Source organism: Euprymna scolopes, chromosome 26, assembly GCF_053919585.1.
Source record: "Euprymna scolopes isolate OS-2025 chromosome 26, ASM5391958v1, whole genome shotgun sequence".
NCBI classification, from domain to species: Eukaryota; Metazoa; Mollusca; class Cephalopoda; order Sepiida; family Sepiolidae; genus Euprymna; species Euprymna scolopes.
This window is the reverse complement of record NC_136507.1, coordinates 106,069,836-106,095,859: the sequence shown is the minus strand read 5'-3', so window position 1 is coordinate 106,095,859 and position 26,024 is coordinate 106,069,836. Positions and strand designations below refer to the sequence as shown.

Genomic DNA, 26,024 nt, shown 5'->3' with positions numbered 1-26,024 from the left:
TCCACTCTAACCCGAAGCGGTAGTACTTGTTAGGGTCCCAACTATGAGTTAAATAGAAACCGACTTGAAAAAAAAAATTCTATAAAAAAAGAAAAGCTGTTCTTCAAGATCTTTGGATTCGGTATTAAATAACCTGAAAAGGGTTGATATGCCGTAAAACAAAAACATCCAACTATAATAAGTAATGAGTACAGAGTCTGCAGCGCATTACCATGCACGGTGTTTCAGACTTTTCCGAACTAACTCTTCATCCCATTGATCAGTTCAGCTGTATATGTGTCTGGGGATGTCTTGAATGGCTTATACGATTGTGCATGAGGCCCATTTTGAGGGCGATATGGGGGGAGGGGGTGGCAGGGTCATCCCGCATATGACTACTGAAATAAATGAATACAAGCATATTTGATGGCGTTTCTTACCTCTTTCTGTAAGACGATGTTTAGGGCCCGTTGTTCTTCCCTTTTCACACTGATCTTGGATTGGAAATCTTTCAAGTCTAAAGGTCTTTTCGGATCCATGCCGAGCTGTTCTCGAAGCCATTCATTCTCGTCAGTCACATCATTCATGTCGCTTTCAGATTTGTTGATAAGTTGAGACAATTCTTCATTTTTCCTAAAAAAAAAAACAAAAAAAAAAAAACAATGATGTAAATTATTGGTAATAATATGCTGTTGGCGTCGAAATGTTCATTTAAATCGGTGCTGCAAAAGATGATGTATCGTCTAAATAAAAATATTCCGTCTCTTTTAATTGATGACGTCATCATTTTGTGGCATCACCATCTGTGCACAGTTTTATTTATTTTACGAGCGGGGAGAGGGTGGTTGCAACAGTCGTAAAATACGCTTAAATATGATATTTGAAGTTATCTAGATTTCGTATATATTATTATAGAGTCGTAATTTCAAAAGTAAAAAAAAAAGTATTTGGATGCCATCAGCTAGAATCGAAACCAAAAGCAAAACCATAGCATTTAAAGCTGGTGATGTTACCACTATACCAACGTGAGACGCATATGAACTGATTAAAAATAAACTAAGATGAATGTACAAAATGTATAATGATTTTTTTTTAGTTTTGACCTTTTATGACCCCTTAAGAATCATTTTAATCGGCTAATGACCCATAAAACAATGGTCCATAAGTTCACTTGTTGCTCCGTATGAGGAAAGTGGATCTAACTGATTTAATTGTGTGACATAAAAGAGATTTGAAGTGAAATTTCAGTAGCAGTTTCGAACATTATTGATGAAACATAATAATGTAAGGTCTTGCGTATAATTTTTCTTTATTTTGTCTTAATAATAATTATTTTTTTATTTTGTCTTAATAATAATTATTTTTTTATTTTGTCTTAATAATAATTATTTTTTTTTATTTTGTCTTAATAATAATTATTTTTTTATTTTGTCTTAATAATAATTATTTTTTTATTTTGTCTTAATAATAATTTTTTTTTCTCTTTATTAAGTTTTACCTACGTTTTGGATCATGTGACTTACAATGCCAGTTACAAGTAACAGACAAAAAAAATATACAGGCATTTGTGACAAGGTGGCTAGGGCCTCAAAGGAGGATTGAAAGGATTTAAAGAAGAAAAAGCAAGTACTTTGCACTTGTAAATTCACAAAAAAAATACAAATAAAAAATGCAAATAACGGAAATTATTTGTATTTTTTAATCCTAAAAAGAAATCATTTTGAAAAAAGAGAAATAAAATGGAGAAAATATATCTCAATGTCAAAATCTGTTTTCTGAAAACTAAAAGTGCATGATTATGATGTTGGTCAGAAGGTCAGAATAACAGCATTAATGATAATGCGTCTTCCTTTAAATGGGGTCAAAAGAGATGATTCAATAATGATAATAGAAAAGGAAACAGTGAAGATTTAATGAATTTTATTTTGAAATCCGTCAAACGTGATGGCTAAATAGATTAGGTCAACCAGTGGATGGCAAGCAATTGTAGATATCGAGGTGTGTGGGAGAGGTTGCACAGTGTTGCTTCCAAGGAGAAATTAAAAGAGTAATAAATAAAGGATGCCAAGCAATGCTAAGTTGCCTTGCTGGATTTGGGCTTCTCTCAACAGCCTACCACTTTACCCAAATAACCGATGTAACAGAGTGCGTGGAAAACTATACAGCATAATCACGTTGACACACCGGTTCTTGTCAGATCACCGAAATTAAGTAACATTGAGCCTGGTTAGTACTAAATGGGTGACCATTTAGGAATTCTAGGTACTATATGTGCTCTCCGCTTATCTCGGCATTTGTTTCCAGTCGTCCTGTACTTCACTTGCCACTGGTATTTAACAATATCGTCTCAGGAGAGGTGTGGTTGGAGATTGCGCACCTCCTGCCACAAACATTTCACGCGCAGGCAACCCTTCATGGGTATCCATAGTCTGTCCAAGACTGAAGGAGCCTGTGGAAAACTATCAGCAGTAGTGAAGGATGCATGGCAAGCGATTGTATTAGCAGCAGCAGCTTTTGCACATGTATGCAAATTAGGAAGTGTATTCAAGCTGGCGGGAAAAGAAAAAGGAACAAAATGTCAGTGCCAAAGGAGACGGACGTGTAAAGTGAAGGCAAGAATGGGCCGGCTGTGGCTTGCATGCGGTCAGAGGGAGCAGAAGCACAGCAAGGTTAGATGGACATGTGGTGGCGAGAAACATTTTAAATGGTGTCGAGACGAGAGAGTAACAGTAAAAAATGCTTTTGTTAAAAAAGAAAAAAAAACGCTGATACAGATTTTTTTATTTCCATTTGTTTGTTTGTAACGGCTACATTACGAGAAGATCAGAAAAAATAGCATTCGTTTAAATGGGGTCAAAAGGGATGAGTCAATAATGATAATAGAAAAGAAAACTGAAAATTTAATGAATTCTGTTTTGGGAGTTTAAAAAGAGAAATGAAAAAAAAATTAGTGAAACTCCATCAAACATAGTGGCTAGATAGATAAGGCAACAAGAATGACAGGTGGTTGAATGGATGAACAAGCTAACCATGACTAATGTTTGTGCAAAATTTTTTTAAAATCCATTACGTGGTTATTGAGAACAAACAGACAAACAATTTGGGGGCAATTTTACCCTTATAATGGCCTCATTAACCAACATTATCCCGGAAAATCCGTTCTGGCAAAAATTTACTTTTATCATGACTAATGTTTGTGCAAAATTTCAAAAAAAATCCAAGGCGTAGTTATTGAGAAAAATGCTAACAAATGAACGGACAAATGGGAGTGAATTACTGTCGAAGGACCAGTAAGCAACTGTACACATCGAGGTGCATGGGAGAGGCTTTACAGGGTCACCTCCAAAGAGAAGTTGGAAGGATGATAAATCGAGGATGGCAAACAATGTTGAGCTGCCTTACTGGATTTGGGCTTCTCTCAACAACCTACTACTTTGCCCAAATAACCCAGTTGGTATTGATCAAATATCAACTGGGTAACTTAATAGCAAACTACAAAAACACATGATCATCAGTGGAAAAGAAGTCAATGGCTGAAAGTGGTTTCATGCACAAACGCAGCAATATTCAGGATGTATAAAGGTAAGCTTTAAAAACAGACATTTTTTTTCACATAAAATTAAACAGAGGATGGAAAAACCTATTTCAAAGTTAAACGTTAAGAATTAGGATCATGCAGTTGGATATGACGTTATGGGAGGATGACAGAAAATACCTTTCTCGGATCTTTAACTGCTTCTTCAGTTCCTTGATTTCGCTCACCGCATCAGTCAATCCATACTCTCCCTAAAAACACACAAAAGCATTCACATAAAATAGTGAAATTTTTTTAAGCGTGCAAAAATGGAAGACATTTTTTGCAAATGACTATTTAACTAATCTAGATTTTTATTTTAGTTTCTTTTGAATTTTTATTTTGATGAAATTGTGACTTTTAAACAGCTCATAATATATATATATATATATATATATATATATATATACACACTAGCGTGCCACCTGACATTGTTCGGTCATAAAATACGCTTAAATATAATATTTGGATTAATGCAGATTTCGTATTTATTACCACATTATATTGGATCAATATAATGTGGTAATGATTTAAAAAGTTAAAAAAAGCGACTCGTGCGTCACCACAGAGAATCAAAACTAAAACGTTAATGCCGGAGTTATGAAACCATGTTTGCTGCAAGGTTAAAAATTAAAACATGAACTAATAACTGTTACATTACATATGCATATTCATAATGTTGTCATTTGATCTTCACCTGGCAAATTCTATTTCTTTAATTTTCACACTTTTGCACTGATTTTCCCGGCATGGGTTCGAATACTCTATACATTAAATTTCATGTCTGTAGACCAAAACTGACAAAGGAGTTTGGTAGGAAAAACTTTTTAAAGAAATATATATATATACGCATACATAAATATATATATAAAAAGAGGTTTGTATTTACTGTAAACTTTTTACGCAAATATTACACAAGTATAAATCATGTAGAATATCTGCATGAATATAATTACACGTAATAGTTAACTAAAGATGATCATCCCATAAAACCAAAAAAATTAATAGGGAATTAATTAAAATGAATGTTTAAAAAATATGAAAATTTGCTAGATCTTTTGCAGATGAATATATATATGAGTCATGGAATTATATTTATCTGCAAAAGATCTAGCTAATTTGCATAATCTTTTAAATATTAATTTTAATTAATTCCCTGGATTGAGATTTAGCTCCCTTATTTCATTCCTGATGTTTTCCTTCAATTTTTGCAGAGTTTGGGGTTTGATGTTTTGATGTCTGCCAGCTTGCAAAACAAAATAAGGGAGTTAATTTTTTTTGTAAATAAAGATTTTATTTTACATTTTTTAATACAAATTTCTGAATGTCTTAGTCAGATTGTGTTTGAATTACAGTAAAATATGATCAAAAATAAAGAATCTATTTTCAGTGACTTTTTGGACACCATATATATATGAGCAAACAGTTAATAAAATATGTTAAAAAACACTTTGAAATGAGTTAAAAACATTTAACTTTCTTGAAGTTTTACATTTGGACTTAACCGTCACTGGATTATTTATCTTCCACCCGACTATCCATTCGTGTGTAATCACCTTTTTCTTCACCATATTCCCTCTGCTTCACTTTTTTTGTTTTCAAGTAAGATCTTTGACTTACTTGTGGTTTCATCAAATACTTCTGCATGCAAAATCCGATCCCGCATTTTGCTAATTCCTACCCTCTGATGAGAAGGAAAGTATTTCTTCGAAACTCCGCGGATTAAGGACTATCCATTTATCTAGTGTTTCCTTTTCAGATTAAATATGTTTTTAACTCATTTCAAAGTGTTTTTTAACATATTTTATTAACTGTTTGCTCATATTATAAGCTCTATTTCCTATTTGGTTTTATCAAGCTTTTTTATCTGGCTGAGATAATTTTATAAATATTAATTCTTTAATATTTATAATTTACTTTAATTTTACCATTTTGGATCATTTTGGTAAATTCAATTGTAATTTTCATTATATATATGTGTGTGTGTGTGTGTGTGTGTACACATACATGTATATAACAGAGATTGAGATGACTTGAAAAAAATATATTTGAAAAATGTTTTACACATTTGATGATCGGTTTAATTAGAAAGTTTTGCCTGTTATAAATCTTTAAACATTTGAACAATATTTTGTTTTTTGGTTATAATCAGCTATCATACTTCCTAACTTCCAACATGGCTGCTATTGGAAGCGGTGACAAAGTAAATCAGTTCCTTTGCTTTTTTTCTCTCACACCTATATCTTCCCTGTGCATGTAGTCTTTTTTTTATTATAATTTTCAGATTGTTAATTTTTAATTTAATAATCATTGGAAACTCTTCAGCTTTATTTTAATTAATAATTCTTGAAATTAGCTTTTTTAAATCACTTTAAATTATTTTGGAATATTATGTATTGGATACATTTTTTAATGATGTTTGAAATTTTGTTATTTTGATTTTAATAATTTTATTGCTATACTTTCATAAACATATTTTTATTATATAAATTCAAATAAAAACGTTTGTTTTTTAAATTAAAAAAACACATTTTTATCATTTCATAAAATATTGCTTATAAAATTTCAAATAAAATAAAAACATTTTTTTAAATTTTGTTATTAAATATGCAAATAATGACTAATTGTGTTATTTTTATCTGTATAATTTTGTTAACTTTTATCATATACTTTTCGATAATGTCCTTTACTTATAATTTATTTCAATAAATCATTTCACAATTGAAATACTGAAGAACAATAAAAGTGAAGGAACTGACTTGCCTTGACTTCGCTTCCGGTAGCAGCCACGCCGGAAGTTAGGAAGTATGTTAGCTGACTATAACCAAGATTCTCAAATTTGACTAGAAGATTCCTAAGTTTGAAAAGATGTACTTAAAGATGGTTGAAGACTGGAGTTTTACATCGTCCGAAATGACTATAACCTGATTTTCTTAAAAAAAAAAAATATATGAAGAACAAGCCAAACATGCAACATTTCAAAAAAATTTTAGGAGTGGTATCGAGAAAATTGCAAACAAATGAATCGGCAAATGATTTTAGGGCAATTTTACCCCTATTTACCCCTATAATGCTCCCGGGGTGGGGGTGGGGGTGGCGGGCAATCAGAGTTATTCCAGAAAATCTGTTCTGCCAAAACTTTACTTCCACTATGACTAAAAATTCCAAGATATGGTTGTTGAGAAAAGTGTGAACAAATGAGCATGGAACGGAAGTGAATTATGAGATCCAATCCCTCCCTTGTCAAGGGACCAAAAAAAAAAAAAAAAAAATGGGTAAAGTGTATCCTCAAAATATAAACTTACCGATTCATATTGTCGGATTCGTTCCAGTGTTTCACACAATTGTTTTTCCTTATCACATGTATCTTTATCAGCCTAAAAAATAAATTAACACGTCAGAAAACAATTTTTTATGTGAATAATAATAATAATAATAATAATAATAATAATGATGATGATAATAATAATAACAACAACATGCTTATTCAAGTTCGTTATCACCTTTTAAAAAAAAGTTGGATGATCCAATTACCAAATGCAAACATAAAGATTGAACAATAACTGGTGTCACTCAGGTAAAAAAATTTGATTTTACCTAATTTTTTAAATGAATTGTTTTAAAATTGAATTCTATTATCTCCTTGACTTAACCAAGTTTTAAAACTTACTCATTGCATTCTATTTATTTTAATGTAATTCAGACACAAATATTTGTTATAAATTAAATAAATTTAAGTGACATTTTATTTAAAGAATATTTAGATAAAAATTATTTTTGTCTATAAAAAAAAATTTTAAGTTTTAAATTCTTAAAGTCAATAAATTAAAAGGTTAAAGTGTTTCTTTCATTTATTTTTTTTAAATATTTCACTGAAAATTAATAACAAAATTAAATTAAAATTATAAACAATTTTAAAAACTAAATAAATAAAAGAAATTCGTTAATTAAAAAAATTGGCCTACAATTATTACCTCCCTTGCTACGAGTTCAACTCTCCAGTTTCTTTCTTTTTAGCAAAATTCAATTTTCGCTGTCATTTTCTTTCTGATAGGTTCATAAGAGTAGTAGTTGAGGGGCAAAAATCAGAAGCCCACAGTATTAATGCCGGTGTCCCTCAGGGGTCCATCCTGGGCCCAACTCTTTTCCTGATCTACATTAATGATCTTCCAAATCACATCCTTACATCATTTGTAGACATTTATGCTGACGACACTACCATTTATGGTAGTACATCTAAGACAGTAAACGATCAAGTTCTCTCCAATTCTCTCTCCTCTGATCTTGAGCATGTAGTACAATGGGGAAAGAAGTGGCTGGTTACTTTTAATGCATCTAAAACCAAGCTCCTCTCTTTACATCATCAACATTCTGATCCACATCTGGCATCAATTGAAATGAATGGCTCTCGTCTTCAAGAGGCCTCAAGTTTTGACAAGCTTCTTGGATTGACCATTACTCCTGATCTTAAATGGAACACGTACATCAAATCTGTTGCCAAGGCCGCTGGAAAAATGGTGGGATCTTTCTATCGATCCAGTAGATATCTCACTGCTGATGCAATTCTCTATCTATATAAGAGCCAGGTACGTCCAAGGATGGAATACTGTTGCCACATCTGGGCAGGAGCTGCTAGAAAGGACTTGGCCTGCCTTGATAGAGTTCAAAATAGACTTCGTAGCCTCGTAGGAGATGTCCTTTTCTCTTCCTTGCAACCTCTATCTCACAGAAGAGATGTTGCGAGTTTGTCTCGTATGTATCGTTATTTTCATGGAAAGTGTTCGACTGAGCTTCAATCTATGGTCCCCCCTCGCAAAACTTTCACAAGAAACACTCGTCTAGCTGTAAACACTATCAATAATTCCCCCCACTCTTTATCTGTGCCTAAACCTAAACGTAGATTCCATGAACAAAGCTTTTTTATTAGAACTGCACGCCTGTGGAATTGTCTTCCATTTTCCTGCTTTCCGGCTGACTACAATATGGTTGTCTTCAAGTCTAACGTAAATAAGTTCTTGATGAGCCATTCCATATAAGTTATCAAATTTAACAAATTTTCATTACTAATGATTATTATATTGTCCAATTTCTACTGTACATTCTTTAACCCTTATCCTTGAGTTGCCTCTTTGACCTTGAAAATGAGTTGATACCTATGAAAAAAAAAAAGAAAAAAGAAAAAGTCCAATGTGAACAAGTTCTAATTGAATCGTCCCCCTAAGTAATCCAAGTTTCAAAATTCCCACTGTTTACTATGCTAAAATCACAATGACTAATGTATACCTATTAACCCTTATCCTTGAGTGGCCTCTGGGCCTTGATAAGTGGTGACACCCTTGTAAAAAAAAAAAAAAAAAAAAAAAAAAAAACTATTTTCATTAATAATTAATTTTGTATCTCATAATATTTTCTAATTTTTGGATATGTTCATTACTGTGACATGACAATTAAGTAGATACTATTAGTTTTATTTGAAATTCAATATTTTGATTTTTTAATTTCACTATTATAAGCATCACATTTTCTTTATATACAGGGTTGAATGATAGCATTGTTGCCCTAGAAAAGATGACATGATTCCATTTCCATTCTCACTTCAAACAAGGCTAGTTCTCACGTCAAACTGCTTATCAGATCGGATGAAAGCTGTGATTATCAACATATGTATGACCAATGATATGGCTGACATATGATGAGGTTTGGAGTACGTCAAACAAAGAGTCGAAACAATGAAAAAAATACTCAGTTTTTCAAAAATAATTTAATGATGGCAATGTATGCAGTGAAATTAACAGGTCACAAGCGATTTTTTTAGTAAAGACGAAACTTATGCTTAAATTCTCTTTAATTTAACGCAACATATTTGGACTATCCAGACACACAAAAAATCATTAGTCAATGTGAGCAAGGTATATGTTAAATTATAAATTGTTAACTATTCTGCACTTTCAACTAACAATGTCCATGTTAAATTCGATACACTGCTGTCAAAATTCACTAATTTGCTACTTCAAAATCCGACATATTGCTATCAAAATTCGCTACTTCAAAATCTGACATATTGCTGTCAAAATTCACTACCCCGAACAAAATTCGATACTCCAAAATCCGACATACTGCTAACAAAACTCACTTCTCCAAAATCCGACATATTGCTGTCAAAATTTGCTACTTCAAAATCTGACATATTGCTATCAAAACTCACTACTTCAAAATCCAACATATTACTCCAAAATTTGAATGGGCTCAGTTTCTGAAAAACATGTTTTTTATTCAAACCTTCACATCATCTCATTTGCCTATTATCGGCAAGAATTTGCATTAGTTTGCGTGATTATTGAGGATAAAATTGACCGGGCATTGCCATTTTGTTATTTCTATTATTCAGCAGGCATGTGAATGCTTTTGGTGTAAGTAATTTTTGCACAAATTACAATTTTCTCAGCAGTATATCTAGGAGAAATAGTGGTAGGGGGCAGCAAAGCTCTAAGCAAATCAATTGTTTTTTTACAACTTAGACTTTTGTCAAGTCTAACAAAGCAGATTTGTTTATTTTTTATTAATAAAACTATTAATCACAAATACAGTGGGGGATATTTAGAAAATCGATAAACTTCTGCAGCAAAACGATACTGAAATGGTAGAAATATTTTTAAATGCTAGTTACGAAATTGCAGCAAAATTCTAACAAGTCCTTTTATGAAAGTAATGCCTCCTATTTTTATTCCGCCCGAATAGATCAGAGAAGATTGTAAATTGCATTGTTACGATAACTGAACTTATGCATTCAAAACCTTAAAGTTTCATCTCTCTGTTGCAGATATTGATGGCATGAGACTCTAAGAAAGCAACCCCTTGTCATAGACGTGTGTCAGAAGCAGAGATGCATCATTGAATTCCTGACAAAAGTGCATTGAGAATAGTGGTGACTATGTAGAAAAATAAATTCTGGAGCACAAGATGGACACTCGTTTTAACGATACCACTCTCGTGTTCGTAGCTCTTCAATTTTTTTAGGTAAAAAAAAAAACATAGGAGATTTTACTTTTCCATTTAAATTGTGTTTGAACTAATCACCATGACAAATATCCGCCTCCACCTTCACAGCATTGTAAAATGCATAACCTTTAAACTTGTAATAAACAACGTTGTGATTTAAAGGTGACACCAGAGTCAGAAAGTAGAACTGAAAAGTCAGCGCTCCAGAGTCTAAAGTTACAATCAGGATTCGGTTCTGGGGTTTGGGAAGGAGTGAGTCACTTGCTCGACAACAGCACGTTTCTGCCCTCTTCTTTTCCAATTGACCACACCTGGCTTCTCGCCACCAATGTCACACCACACAATCTGAACATCAGCAACACGAAATACTTTTCAAGAGAAGATGTTCACGACTCTTTTCTTTTTGCACCCTCCAGGGAATTTTTCCCAGCTTTTATATCCTCCTATCTAAAAAAAAAAAAAGGAAGAGACAGGAAAAAAAAATAGCTTGTCCCCTCATGCCCTGCCTTCCCAAGATGCCCTTTGTGCATATAAATGATCTAGCCATCCTTTTCTTCTTCTTTCCCAAAGAGCGATGCAGATACACCCAGTATGTCTTATTTTTTTGTTTTTGTTTCTAACCATAACCTAGCCTTAAACGGTACTTTTTCTTTTTTTCCTTTCGCATATACCCCACAGAGAGGAGGAGTACTCTGACCCAGCAAAAGATGCCTGTGCAGCCCTGTCGGCATTCCCTAGCAGAGGCGCTTCAGTCAATTAGCAAATAGCATTAAATGCTCGTTCCAAAATGAATCAACCGAAGAATCATAGAAAATAATCTTACCTCTTTGACCAATTTATTTGCCTCTTTCAATTCCTGATCTTTTTGTCGTAATAAAAATTGTTGTTCTTGGATTTTCTTGTACAAAAAATCAACAGGACCTTTTTCAGCTTCAATTCAAAAAAGAAAAAACAAAAACATTTTATAATTTGTATTAATCACACCTTATTCTAATCTGCCTATTTTCATAACATTTTGGATGACCGTCTTTAGGCGCATCTTTTTAAACTTGCGAACCTTCTAGTCGGATTTGGGAATCTTGGTTATAATCAGATAACGTACTTCCTAACTTCCGGTGTGTCTGCTACCGGAAGCGGTGACAAGGCAAATTAGTTCCTTCACTTTTATTATTCTTCAGTAGAAGTGTTTTCAATAATTCTTTAAAAATATCTGTATATTTTTGAACGTGTTTTCAATAATTCTTTTAAAAGGAAAAAAAATGAGTACAAAAAGTGTTTTTAATAATTCTTTAAAAAAATAAAAAATAAATAAATAAAACTAATTTCAATAATTCTTAATTAAAATAAGACCAAAAAACGTTTCAATGATTATTAAATAAAAAAAGAACGATAAAAAAAAAATGTTTAAAAAGAGTACATGCACATGGGAGAAAAAAAGCAAACAAACTGATTTGTCTTGTCACCACTTCTGGTAGCAGCCAGCCAGGAAGTACGTGAGCTGACTATGTTGAACCCAGGAACTTGTATGGAATTTCAAACTGAACACTTTATTTAATCTACAAATATATGGTGTAATGGTTAAAAGTTATTTGACAATCAGTTCTAAGCAACACTCTTGTGGAGGTTGAAGGTTCAATAATCACTAAAAATAACATGAATTGAAACTTCTGCCTAGTTATGGTTGAAAGAATGAGAACAATCTACCAATGATTAAATAATAATTCAAAATTCTGTCCAGCTTCCCAAATTCACCTAAAAATGTTCTCAAGTTTGAAAAAAGCAGATGCCGAAGATTAGATGGTTTGGTTTTTATTCAAATATTTATTCATGGTGTTTGGTTTGGTTGTTTTGTTTTATGACATACTAGCGGGGGTACCTGGCGTTGCCCGGGTGTTTAGAGGTATGTGTGCAAAACAAAAGAATAAGCGAAGTAATCACCTTGTTTAAATAATATATATAAAAAAAAAAATTTTTAATTTAAAAAATAAAAAAAATAAAAAAAAAACTAACATAAGAACGATATTAAAATTTCTTAAAATCGGAAAAACAAAAACAAAAAAAGAAAATGCGAATGTGATGGGAAAAAAAAACAGAAAAACGAACATTAAAATTTCTTTAAAAAATCTGAAAAAAAAAAAAAAAAAATGTGAAAAATGGCTTAAATAACCCCGTTTCAATATTAAAACTTTAAAAAATCAAAAAAAAAAAAAAAAAAAAGAATACATCTCATACCACGATTCGAACTTACAATCTTTAGATAATGACACCACGCTCTAATCAATTGAGGTAAGAGGACGTTGACGAAATTGGGTTGGTTTTTTTAATATTTAAACTAAATCATGTTCCGACGTCATTTGCACATGCATAGAAGCCATCTTGTCATGAGAGGACGGTTTTTTGCTACCCCCACCCTGTACAAAAATGGCTAGTTTAGGGTGAAGGAATTAATGTTTTTGGCCAACTTTTTTATATTTGTCGGGCAAAGGTTTGAGCTTAAAAATGATATCTATTTGGCAAAAATCTGTGGCTTGTGTCAAAAGTTTTGGCGAGACCTATAAACACACATACATACACACATTTTCGCTTTTATATATATAGATCAAGCCTTTATCAGATTATATTTAGCAATCCAATAATTTTTGAAAAAGTTTTTATGCTTCGTTTATATCTTCAAATATTTATTTATTTTATTTGGTTTGGTTGTTTTGTAGAGGAAAACTGTTTTTGTATTTGACTTTGCAGAACATGATTGAGATTTACAAAAAGAAAGAAAAAAAAACAATAACATGAATGTTTGGTGCATTTTAGGTAAGGAAGCTAGTATCTACACACAGCTTCATCGGGTTACATCAGAGACACAGATTAAAGGTTACATCAACCAAAACATTGTTAAAAAACAACTAAGATGAAAATAGTAGTTGAAATAAAACAAATAATCAATTTATCAATCCTCATTTTAAAAATTCTGACATATTCAAACTTATTAAAATTTAAAAGTTATAAAACTAAATAATATACACACATGAAATGGTAAAAAAACTACACATATTTATGCGTTCTGAATATAAATTTGAGCCTGGAAAATCAATTCAAAAGCAATTTTTAAACTCTGAATTACACACATTATACATACTGAATATTTATATAAATTTTTGGAATTGTCTCTAAAATCATGTAAATTGATCAAGCAATTCTATTTTTAAATTATGAAATCAAATCTTTTGCGTATCCAAACAGTGAACATCTTGCCCGTCATTTTGAAAAAAAATCTTAAAAATCAAGAGAGGTAACTTAACAATAATTTATTCAAGATTTATGCCATGACTGAATAGAAGTGCGAAGTAACGCAATGGATAAAAGCGTTGATTAACAAGCAGTTGTAAGTGACAGCCTTCTAAAGGTTGAAGGTTCAATCTTCACTACAAACGATACTAAGAATGAAATAAAATTATTTAACACTTCTACTCAGGCATGGCTGACAGAACAAAAAGAATCTACCTCTGATTTAATTAAATGGCTCAATTAAAAATTCCATAAAGATTCCGGAGTTCAAAAAGCTGTATCTGGAGAAATATGTCTAACAGATGATTGTGAGTAGTGAGATTTCTTTTCATATTCCATTTAAACTTCTGCATGTCAGTACAGTCAAGGAAGCAAGAAACAGGAAGGAAATTATCTCACAGAAGAGATGTTGCGAGTTTGTCTCTGATGTATCGTTATTTTCATGGAAAGTGTTCAACTGAGCTTCAATCTATGGTCCCCCCCTCGCCAAACTTTCACAAGAAACACTCGTCTAGCTGTAAACACTATCAATAATTCCCCCCACTCTTTATCTGTGCCTAAACCTAAACGTAAATTCCATGAACAAAGCTTCTTTCTTAGAACTGCACGCCTGTGGAATTGTCTTCCGTTTTCCTGCTTTCCGGCTGACTACAATATGGTTGTCTTCAAGTCTAACGTAAATAAGTTCTTGATGAGCCGTTCCATATAAGTTATCAACTTTACCAAATTTTCATTACTAATGATTACTATAATGTCCAATTTCTACTGTACACTCTTTAACCCTTATCCTTGAGTGGCCTCTTGGCCTTGATAATGTGGTGATGCCTATGTAAAAAAAAAAAAAAAAAAAAAAAAAAGAATTACAAATTGTAGCAGTTCAAGGGAAAAAACTATTAGAGTAGAAGGCTTTCAAATATCTGGAGACATCAACAATGAAGACGTGGGATTTTACTTTTTGTCGGGAGTATGTCAAGGGGGTACAAGTTCTATGAGTTCATGAGAGCAAATGCGATTAAAGTACTAGTAAAATGATGAGATGAAACATTGTAGCAATGGGACAAGAGTTTGTGGGATCTATTATATTTGAGACTCCTTTTTGGAGTGTATCTAAGAGTGAGAGACTAGTGGTAGATACTCTAGCCTCGATTTCACAACAAGACCACATCAATGAGCAAATTGTGGCTTTGTACAGATATAGGATACTCTCAGATGTGAGTAATTTTCTAGCATGGTAGAGAGAGCCCACCTTCTTTGCAGCAGCTTTGGTAATGTCCTTAATGTACTTGTTCCAATTTATGTTTCCTGTGAATATAAAGTCTAGAAGTTTGAATGATAAGCTCTCACTTAGAGTATTATTTATCATCGTAAGATGATGGCCAAGTTGGCCTAACCTCAACCACCTGTTACTTGCCTGTGTTACTATTTTAAAAGGTCAATCATACAAGTTGTGAAATTAATGCAATTGACTTCTAAGTAATATAACATTTTCTTTTCAACAAAAAAAAGTAAAATTGCATTTTTTTCATGCATGAGACGAAGAGACAGAAAAAGAGACAAGATTTTTCTCTTTCTATTTCATGCGTCATAATAGAATAAAACAATTTTAAAAAACAAAAACAATGACAAAAAACTAACAAAAATAACAAAAATATTTAAAAAACAAAAACAAAAAATAACAAAAAATAACAAAAAAATTTTAAAAAACTAAAAAAAAATAAAATAAAACAGAATTATTTTAAAAAATGGAATTAATGTATCAGTAGATTACATTTTGAATTTTTTTTCAGGTCTTCAAAAACTGCTGCATTTATTTCCATTTCCTCTGCATAATTCTTGATTTCTTCGGTTAATTCGTTTATTTGTTTGTCTTTCTCTTCAATCACCTTCATACAAAAAAAAATTTCAACCATAAATAATGAAAATCAAACATTTTTATAATAGATAACAGCAAGGATTACTAGTCGAAATGGGAAAATGTCCAACATCAATATCATTTCAGGAATTTAACAGCAAACAATTAAATAACAATTAAATAACAATTAAATAACATTAAATAACAATTAAATAACAATTAAATAAAACAAATTGAGAAGAAAAATGGAAGAAGTAAATAATAATAAATTAAAAAAAAAAAAAATGAAAATTCCCGAAATTTGACACCACTACCACCCCACCCTAATACCCCACTATTTGTTTAACAGAATGTTTCAGTACGTAATCGAGACAGATCACAAATAAAAATGGAGCCAGAGTGTCACCAGCTTTTACTTCAAAGAAGCACACCATGACTTTAGTATTCTTATATAGGATCATTTCTTCAGCGATACCATATCTCAGCAAAATATGTTTCATTTTTTTCTCTTTGAACCGAATCAAAAGCTTTCAAAAATTCTACAAACGTTAGTGTTGTCAATAGTTTCTTCAATAATTCTTCAAACAATCAAAATTTGACTGATTGTTAAGCGTTTTTTTTCTGAACCCAATTTGATTTCTTCTGAGCATCTTTTCCATTTCAGGTTGCATTCTTTTGAGGAGCATCCCATTGTATATTTTTGCAGCGATATCAGTATAAGCAAGATGCTTCTATAATTATTTGTCTGACTGAGATCTCCTTTCTTTGGGAAAGACAATATGAAACCTTCAGTCGATGAGTTAATCATACATTTTGTAACAATAATAAAGAATGTCATTAAACTTGCCGGTTTCTATATTTGAGGTAGAATTTTGTCAAGACTGGCCCCTTTCTTGTTTAGTTTCTTCAAAACTATTTTCAATTCATTTTCAGTGAAAAGCCCAGGTTTTATTGTTAACTCATGTTTTCATGATTAATTTGGACGGAGGAATCAGATACAATGGGCTTTTTGCTGAGCAGATTTTGAAAATGACACCTCCATTTCTTCAAACACTCATCTTGGCTGTTTGCTTTGATATTGGCCTTAGTAACTCTTTTTCTGCCTGTAATATCATTGACTGTTTGCAATAACAAGTGAAGATTGTTTATTTTCGGTAGCATTTGTGATATTCTCAATTTGACAATGTATGTAGTTCTGCTGTTCTTTGAGATATGTAGCTTCCAAATCTTTCTGAGCTTATTTATGTTTTTTGATGGTGTTTCTGCCATTGATGGTGTTTTTTGTTTGTGCTAGCCTGCTTGGTTCTCTTTTTTAAACTTGAATTATGTCATTTTCTTAAGGTAGCTTCGTTTCATCTTTTTTTGTTTCGAATTAATAGATCTGCAGTTTCATTATGGGATTTAATGAAATTTTTATATGCATCTTCAACATCTTTATCATTACTTTCATTGGCAGCATTCCTTTGAAGTGCTTTAGTGCGAGTAAAAAACTTGAAAGTTAGATGGGACTTACACTAGAATGCTGCAGGCTGCCTTCTTGAAACAGATCAAGAAAAGCATTTTTAGAGTCGTAGAGGAGATGGTGCTGCTTCATGGTTCACCAGCAACATGGACTCTCAGTAAAAAAACTTGAAAGTTATGGAACTTACACTAGAATGCTGCAGGCAGTGTTAAAACTTAAACTGGAAAACACACCCAACCATTAGTCATCCGTATGGTCGGCTACCCAGGATCTCTTCAGGTGAGAAGAGAAAGAACAACACAATATGGCAGACATTGCTACAGAATAAAAGATGAGGTCGTCAGCGATGTGGTACTGTGGCATCCTAAATATGGAACCATTAAAATAGGAAGACTTGTCAAGATGTACACAAAATTATTCACAGAAGACACTAGCTTTCAACTTGAAGATTAATATATATATATATATATATATATATATATATATATATATATATATATTATTTTTACAAACATTTGGTGGTTGAATACCAAGACATGTTTAGGCCAGAAATACAGCAGAAGTTGATATGAGAGAAAAAAAATCGAAATAAAGTTGTCTCCCCTTAGACGAAAAATTTATCGGCAGTTTCACAATTATATTTGTGAAAATAAGAAATTTATTAATATTGTTTTTCTATTTTAAATGATTTTAATTTATCTATTATTTAGAAAAATGCATAATATTTTAACTTGATGAATATTTATTAAGATTTATATTTAAAGAAGAAAAGAAGGCAACCTTTCTAGGGCAATTGCTCTTGACATATCCAATTCTTTGATAGGGTATGGCATAAAGGTTTACTTCACAAGATCTCTAGCTATGGTATAGCTGGAAATGTCTCCTCAATTATTAAATCATTTCTTTCTGATAGGTTCATAAGAGTAGCAGTCGATGGGCAAAAATCAGAAGCTCACAGTATTAATGCTGGAGTTCCTTAGGGGTCCATCCTGGGCCCAACTCTTTTCCTGATCTACATTAATGATCTTCCAAATCACATCCTTACATCATTTGTAGACATTTATGCTGACGACACTACCATCTATGGTAGCACATCTAAGACAATAAACGACCAAATTTTCTCCGATTCTCTCACCTCCGATCTTGAGCATGTGGTACAATGGGAAAAGGAGGGGCTGGTTACTTATAATGCCCAGAAGCTTGACCTTTATTCCTGATCTTAAATGGAACATGTACATCAAATCTGTTGCCAAGGCCGCTGGAAAAATGGTGGGATCCTTCTATCGATTCAGTAGATATCTCATTGCTGATGCAATTGTCTATCTATATAAGAGCCAGGTACGTCCAAGGATGAAATACTGTTGCCATATCTGGGCAGGAGCTGCTAGAAAGAACTTGTCCTGCCTTGATAGAGTTCAAAATAGTCTTTGTAGCCTTGTAGATGTCCTTTTCTCTTCACTGCAACCTCTATCTCATAGAAGAGATGTTGCGAGTTTGTCTCTGCTGTATCGTTATTTTCATGGAAAGTGTTCAACTATGGTCCCCCCTCGCCAAACTTTCACAAGAAACACTCGTCTAGCTGAAAACACTATCAATAATTCCCACCACCCGTTATCTGTGCCTAAACCTAAACGTAAATTCCAGAACTTAGAACTGCACGCCTGTGGAATTGTCTTCCATTTTCCTGCTTTCCAGCTGACTACAATATGGTTGTCTTCAAGTCTAACGTAAACAAGTTCTTGATGAACCGTTCCATTTGTTAACAAATTTACCGAATTTCCATTACTAACGATTACTATATTGTCCAATTTCTACTGTACACTTTTTAACCCTTACCCTCGAGTTGCCTCTTGGCTTTGATAAGTGGTGGTGCCTATGCATAAAAAAAAAAAAATCAACCATGAATAGGTTATACATTTCAAATATTGTAAAACTTGAAAAATTGAGAGCAATCATTCCCAAATTCATAAAAAATATTTAAGTTTGAAAGAAAAATAATATTCCCAACATTTCATCCTATTTATCTCTCTTCTTCTAACATGCAAACAACACATTAGCTTGTAGTTTGGAGTTTGTGGACTCCAAATAGCAAATGAATTTTATTTTTATTAAAATTCTACATAATTTTTCGGAATTTCAATAATTAAGTTTCAATATAAATTTCACTTCTTCCACCATGTGTTTAGCATCAGGTAGAATTTCTATAAACAGAGTTTCTTTTCAAGAACTTTTTGTTCTGTGGAACACAAAAAATGATGCGACTTACTTCCCTGCAGGCTACAACAGGGTCGTCTTCAAATCCAATGTTAACAAATACTTGTCATAAACTGTCATCATAAATAATCACGATTTGTTGATTCCCTTCATCATCCTCAGTCCTCTAGCAATATTCTTCATCATTGAATTGTCAAACCATCTAGCTTCTAAACTCTTATCATTCAGTGGCTTTTAGCCTTGATAAGTCGTGACTCATTAGAAAAATAATATTTAAAAACAGTGAGCTTCACTCGTGTAAAGAATCAAGAGGATGTGATTTTTAACGATTATAGTTTTTAACTTCTCAACCAGCGAAGATGGTCACTTAAACTAGCAATAAATAGTTTAAAAAAATAAAAATAAAAAATAAAAAACAATTTCTGAAAAATATTTTACACACCCTGAAAAAATAAAAATAAATAAAAGAGACATAACCAGACCTTTGTAAGAGCATCAACTGATGCACGGTCAGCATCCATATGGATAGCTTCCAGCTTTCTTCTCACCATCATGGCTTCTTTTTGGTAAGTGTTTATTTCTTCATCTTTCTCAGCAAGAGCAGCCTGAAATGGAACACATATTTTTTTTAGACAAATTTTAAATTTATATTTCAATATACGAATAAAATATTTAAAAGAATGACGTGCTAATAAGAAAAGTTAATTAAATGTTATCAGCTTCATCAAAACTTAAATGTTGTGGGAAGTCTGCCATTATAGGTATGTTATTGCCTTGCATATATAAGAGCCAGATACGTCCAAGGATGGAATACTGTTGCCACATATAGGCAGGAGCTGCTAGAAAAGACTTGTCCTGCCTTGATAGGGTTCAAAATAGACTTCGTGGCCTGGTGGGAGATGTCCTTTTCTCTTCGCTGCAACCTCTATCTCATAGAAGAGATGTTGCGAGTTTGTCTCTGCTTTATCGTTATTTTCATGGAAAGTGTTCGACTGAGCTTCAATCTATGGTCCTCCCCCCTTGCCAAACTTTCACAAGAAACACTCGTCTAGCTGAAAACACTATCAATAATTCCACCCACTCTTTATCTGTGCCTAAACCTAAACATAGATTCCATGATCAAAGCTTCTTTCTTAGAACTGCACGCCTGTGGAATTGTCTTCTGTTTTCCTGCTTTCCAACTGTCTATAATATGGTTGTCTTCAAGTCCAACGTGAACAAGTTTTTGATGAGCCGTTCCACTTAAGTTAACAAATTTACCGAACTTCCATTACTATCGATTATTATATTGTCCTTTTGACTACTCTACACTCTTTAACCCTTATCCTTGAGTGGCCTATCGGCCTTGATAAGTGGTGATGCCTATGTAAAAAAAAAAAAAAAAAAAAAAAATATCCAAGTAGTTTCTTAGGACTTAAGAAGGTTGGTCGTTACATTAACCGAAATGTTGTGAAAATGACACTCAAAATGAGAACAGTAGTCCGAAGAATCTAATATGAATAGCCAATCAGCATCTCAAAAATTCAGAACTGCCAATAAACATCAGAAACGTTTTACTCAAAACTTAAACACGTGATAAAAATAAGAGATGATCAAATCAAGTATCTCTATCTCTACAATTATACAAATGCAAGTTTGTGTGTGTGTGTGAGTTCGTTCCTTATAGACTCCGAAACACCTGAACAGATTTTCTTGAAAATTTACAGAACTTTAATATATAAGTTTGAGAGTGATCTTAGTGAAGTTTTGTCTCAGAATACCCCCCGATAATTACCGATAAGCGAAACCATTATTTAAATTTATCTATCATCGGTAAAGCCATTTTTTTCATGTTGTTGCTTAGCAACAATGATAGAACAATGGGCCGTGACAATTCTACTGTGGGTAAGTTGATAGCGTGTGTTTTTTTGTTTGTTTTTATTTTGCATGACATCGTCTGTAGGTTCAAACTGTACACGTAAATTTCTTAATGTTTTTTTTTTGCATGACTTCGTCTGTAGGTTCAAACTGTACACGCAAATTTCTTAATGTTTTTTTTCATTAATTGCAAAGAATTTTATAGGACTTGAAAATTTAATTTTTTTTTTTTTTGTTTGATTGCTTTTTGCATGATGTGGTCTGTAGGTTCAAGCCCCGCATGTAAATTTCTTAATTTTTCTTTTTGTTGAAAGAAGTTTATATAAAATAATTTTATAAAAGAAACAGTAGAATAAAATATATTTTGAACTAAGTTACTGCATGGAGGCATGTGAAGCTGAATTTTGAAGGCAGTGACAATTGAATTTGTAGAAAACACCATTGGATCACAACAGATATCCCATAATTTCCCAACTTCTGGATAGAAACACATTAAGCGGCATTTGTTTCTGAAAAGGACGTTTATCTCAATATTTTTTTAAAATATGATGCCACCCTCGTTTGACAGCAAATGAAAATTTAATTGAAAAATATTGAATTCTTCAATAATGTTGTTTGTTCTGTTTAACTTATCTTGTATTCAACAGTTTTATATTATGTGACATAATCCCCCATTGAGGAGCTTTAGAACTAAGCTGAGGTAGCTTATCATTCCCGGGTGACGCCAGATAACCCAAGGATTTAAGATAGAGAAGATAAATATATATTTTATTGCATGTCAAAATAGATATTGTTTGAAACCAGAGAAATATATTTTTGCAGCTAAAAAGTTGATGACAGGAAATTTCACGGATAACATTATCTGGCCTTAAATGAACTCAAGGTCGGATGCCAGAATTGACATCTGGCCTTGGAAATCGTGAGACCCAACATTCAGATTTCAGGTATGGGAATTGTGCCCACGTAGGAATCTGGGGCTTTCGATTTCTTGGCGAAATCTTATTGGCTGACCATCCACATACCTTACTATATATACGACTGTCGTGCTAAAATTAGTCAGTTGCAGTTGGAGTTGGGATTCAAGAAGAACAGACCGTATAAAGATGTGACCCCTCTACCTTCTTGATCCAACCGTCTGTCGCTGTCTGTGAAGAGATTTGAGACTGTGAAAAAAATCTTACAAAAACTGAATGAGATCTGTAAAAACATTCGTACATAATTCTGCGAAATTAATCTGTAGATTAGACTACATGAGTTTGTCTTTCTTCCTGCCTGCTGCTTCGATATTCGCTTTCAGCATACCAGAGATCATGTAACAACCTCAGAGAAGACTAGACGACACAAGCCCAGAATTCAGATAAATAGAAGTCCTAACCACCTTCTCTTCACGTGAGGGGTTACATTAAATGGCATTCTTGCTGCCTTCAAAATTCAACTTTCATAGAATACTAGCAGAGTGACCCGATGTTGCTTGGGTTTTAATGCTGATTGACAAAGGTTTCAAACTCCTTTATCTTTATTATTATCGAAATCAGTGAAATCGCCCATTTTCAACCAAATCAATTGATTGGCTGCTCTAGTTAGGGACCCATCATAGTGCACCGGGAGAAAGTTTACATGCCTCTTGCAGTGAACTAGTTCACAATACATTGTAGTCTACATTGCATTGTTGATTTCATAAAATTTATTTTTTATATATAATGCCTTGAATTAGCTTGAAGCTTAAAATAATTTCATGAACAAAGCTTTTTTATTAGAACTGCACGCCTGTGGAATTGTCTTCCGTTTTCCTGCTTTCCGGCTGACTACAATATGGTTGTCTTCAAGTCTAACGTCAATAAGTTCTTGATGAGCCGTTCCATATAAGTTATCAAATTTAACAAATTTTCATTACTAATGATTATTATATTGTCCAATTTCTACTGTACACTCTTTAACCTTTATCCTTGAGTGGCCTCTTGGCCTTGATAATGTGTTGATACCTATGAAAAAAAAAAGAAAAAAAAAAAGTCCAATGTGAACAAGTTCTAATTGAATCGTCCCCCTAAGTAATCCAAGTTACAAAATTCCCACTGTTTACTATGCTAAAATCACAATGACTAATGTATACCTATTAACCCTTATCCTTGAGTGGCCTCTGGGCCTTGATAAGTGGTGACACCCATGTAAAAAAAAAAAAATGCAAAAGTCAAATATAATGATTCAATTATGCTTTAAAGAGAAACATTCATTTCGAACGCGCCCCTGTCATATCAAAGAACCTATTGTTGATTTTATATGTTGGGCCTTTCGGTTTGTGTGTTAATAAAACTTCTCAAATGCACATGTGATGTTTGGTTGTGTAAGGTGCTAAGGTTGGCCAAAATCGCCTGTTTTTTCTTTTATCAGATTATTTTGATTATCAATTATCAATACTTATCAAAGACATTCTGACACAAAACCTATCTAAGAACACTGCCAGGCAAATAAAGTATCCTTGTGTGAGATTTCATAAAAATCTGCTTAGCCATTTTTGAGTCCATAGGAAACAAACACACAAAGTTCCTTGTATATAATAATATATATTAGAGGTGCCTTCAATAAGTTTCCAGACTTTTTTTCGTATGGGCACTTTTATTTATAGTACACACATGAAATTCTACTCCCTTTTGAAGTAAACCACATCCAGCCGCAATGCAGCTGTTGTACCGTTCAAACAACTTCTGGAAGACTCCATTCAAGTCCTCTTTGTCGCAATCGCTTTCATCTCCTCAAATGTCTCATAACAACAACCTCTTAGGTTTTCCTTGAGCTTAGGGAATAACCTAAAGTTACAGGGAGCAAATTCTGGACTATAGGGAGAGTAAGCAACTGTCTTGATTCCCATCTTAGTCATGACGACGTCTTTCTTTCTGATCACCTCTAAGCAACCTTGGAACAAACCTCATACAAATCCTCTGCATCTTCAGTTCTTCATGGATAATTGTGTGAACAGTTTACACACTGACATCAAAATGTTCACTTATTGTCTCTATAGACACACAGTGTTCCTTATCCATGAAATTCTTTATTTGGCCAATCAACTCTGGTGTTCTGACTTCCTTACTCCTCCCACACATCTCATCATGCCTCACAGACTCCCTGCCTTCCTTGAATCTCTTGAGCCACTCAAAAACTGATGTTTGATTCATGCAAGTTGGTTCAAAAGCAGTCTGAAGCATTCCATACGTTTCTGTGGCTTTTTTTACAAGTTTATAACAGAATTTTATTGCATATCGTTCTTCTAAAGTGTGCCCTCATGTCCAGATTACATTTTTGAAATTCACCAGTTGTGACAATCAGGCTTTAGTAGGGTGTATTCCAATTCCTGCTGTAGTTCTTCATTTGAACCTGAAATCATAAAAATTGGTCAGTCATCTCATAAGATGTATAGCAATAACTTATTGAATTTTCAAGAGTCTACGACCATTTTAAATGCCTGTACAAAAAAAGTCTGGAAACTTATTGAATGCACCTGGTATATATATATATATATATATATATATATATATATAAGCACAGCTTTAAAAGGGTATCCAAACAAGTTTGCATAATAATTATGAATTATGGAAATTATCTTTACTTTCCATTCTTCCACTTTATGACTGACTGCTACCATAATGGCATCGTCTGACTCAGATTTTGTCTGTAACTTTTCATTCAAATCGGAAATCTGGAAAAAAGAAAAAAACACATTTAACACAAATTTGATTTCAGCAATAGAAATAAAATTGAGTTTAAAAAAAAAAAAAACTTATATACAAGAATATCCTATGAAATGAAAATATTGAAATTTAAAAAAAAACAAAAGTATTTTTAAGTGATGCATATTTATATTATTTAATTGTTGGAATTCTTTTGAGATGAGTAATTTGTATATTTGATTTATTTGTGGACTATTATCCTCAACTTTGTAGTTGTTGCTTCAAGACGTTTCGACCAATTATTCCTCTGGCCTTTGTCAGGAGGTTAACTGTGATGAGATAGGAATGCTGAATCTCTTCACTGTATCTTAAGTAATTACTGCCTCCCATAGTTGTCGTCTCACTGCGATTTGGCCAACTAATCCTCTGGTCGGCTTTGGGTAGGATTAAAGCCACTATCTTCAGACAATACTCACCTGGAACTGTAGAGATTCAACGTCTCTATCCACCGTGCCATGGGCCCCAAGGGGATTTAACATTCATATCCCGTCGTGGTTAACCACCTGACAAAGGGCAGAGAAATAGTTGGCCGAAACATCGTGAAACAACTATAAAGATGAGGATAACAGTTCACAAATAAATAAATAAGATGACGCATATTTGTTCACTTTTATTTCCGTCTTTTTTCTAATCCTTTTTTTAATAAAAGGGAAAGTGTTTGTGAATGCCTGTCTTATGACCTAAAAGATAAAAGTTTATACAATTGTAGATTTTTCATGGGAACATGATGCGAGTAGTCCTAGCTTGCTACGCGCTCTTTTAAGGAAGTTACAGACCATTTCTCAATATTTTGTACAGGACAAAAGTAATTTAATTATTATAAGTGTTATTTAAAATGACCAATCAAATATCCCAATTGTTTGGTTGTTCAGCTCAAAGAAACTTGATCAATATTGCAATTTCTGCAAGAAATATTAAGTAGAACTCAGTGTGTAGCAGAGCAAGGATAAAAGTTAAAAAAAGAAGACAAACAATGAAGAATTCAGCCAAATCTGATTATAAATATATTTGAACCTACTCATTTGAAAAGGCCCTATTGGGCTGAAATAAATTTATGAGATTTGACTAAATACTTATTTGTTT

The 26,024-nt window shown here is 32.8% G+C and overlaps 1 protein-coding gene across 3 annotated transcripts in view; it reads right to left on the bottom strand.

Annotated features, from left to right (window-relative positions):
• Positions 1 to 26,024, bottom strand: part of LOC145248347 (centrosomal protein of 290 kDa-like) — a 234,847-nt gene that overhangs the window by 166,410 nt on the left and 42,413 nt on the right. For all 3 annotated transcript variants that reach the window (XR_013863367.1, XM_080110263.1, XM_080110262.1), the window contains 7 exons: positions 24,821 to 24,910; positions 19,845 to 19,967; positions 15,603 to 15,717; positions 11,376 to 11,482; positions 6,859 to 6,930; positions 3,695 to 3,765; positions 420 to 612 (listed from right to left, as the gene is read on the bottom strand). Coding sequence is in view for 2 of the 3 variants with exons in the window: in XM_080110263.1 (XP_079966389.1) it covers positions 420 to 612; positions 3,695 to 3,765; positions 6,859 to 6,930; positions 11,376 to 11,482; positions 15,603 to 15,717; positions 19,845 to 19,967; positions 24,821 to 24,910 (771 nt within the window). In the remaining variant the exon portion in view is untranslated. The remainder of the gene's footprint in view (positions 1 to 419; positions 613 to 3,694; positions 3,766 to 6,858; positions 6,931 to 11,375; positions 11,483 to 15,602; positions 15,718 to 19,844; positions 19,968 to 24,820; positions 24,911 to 26,024) is intronic.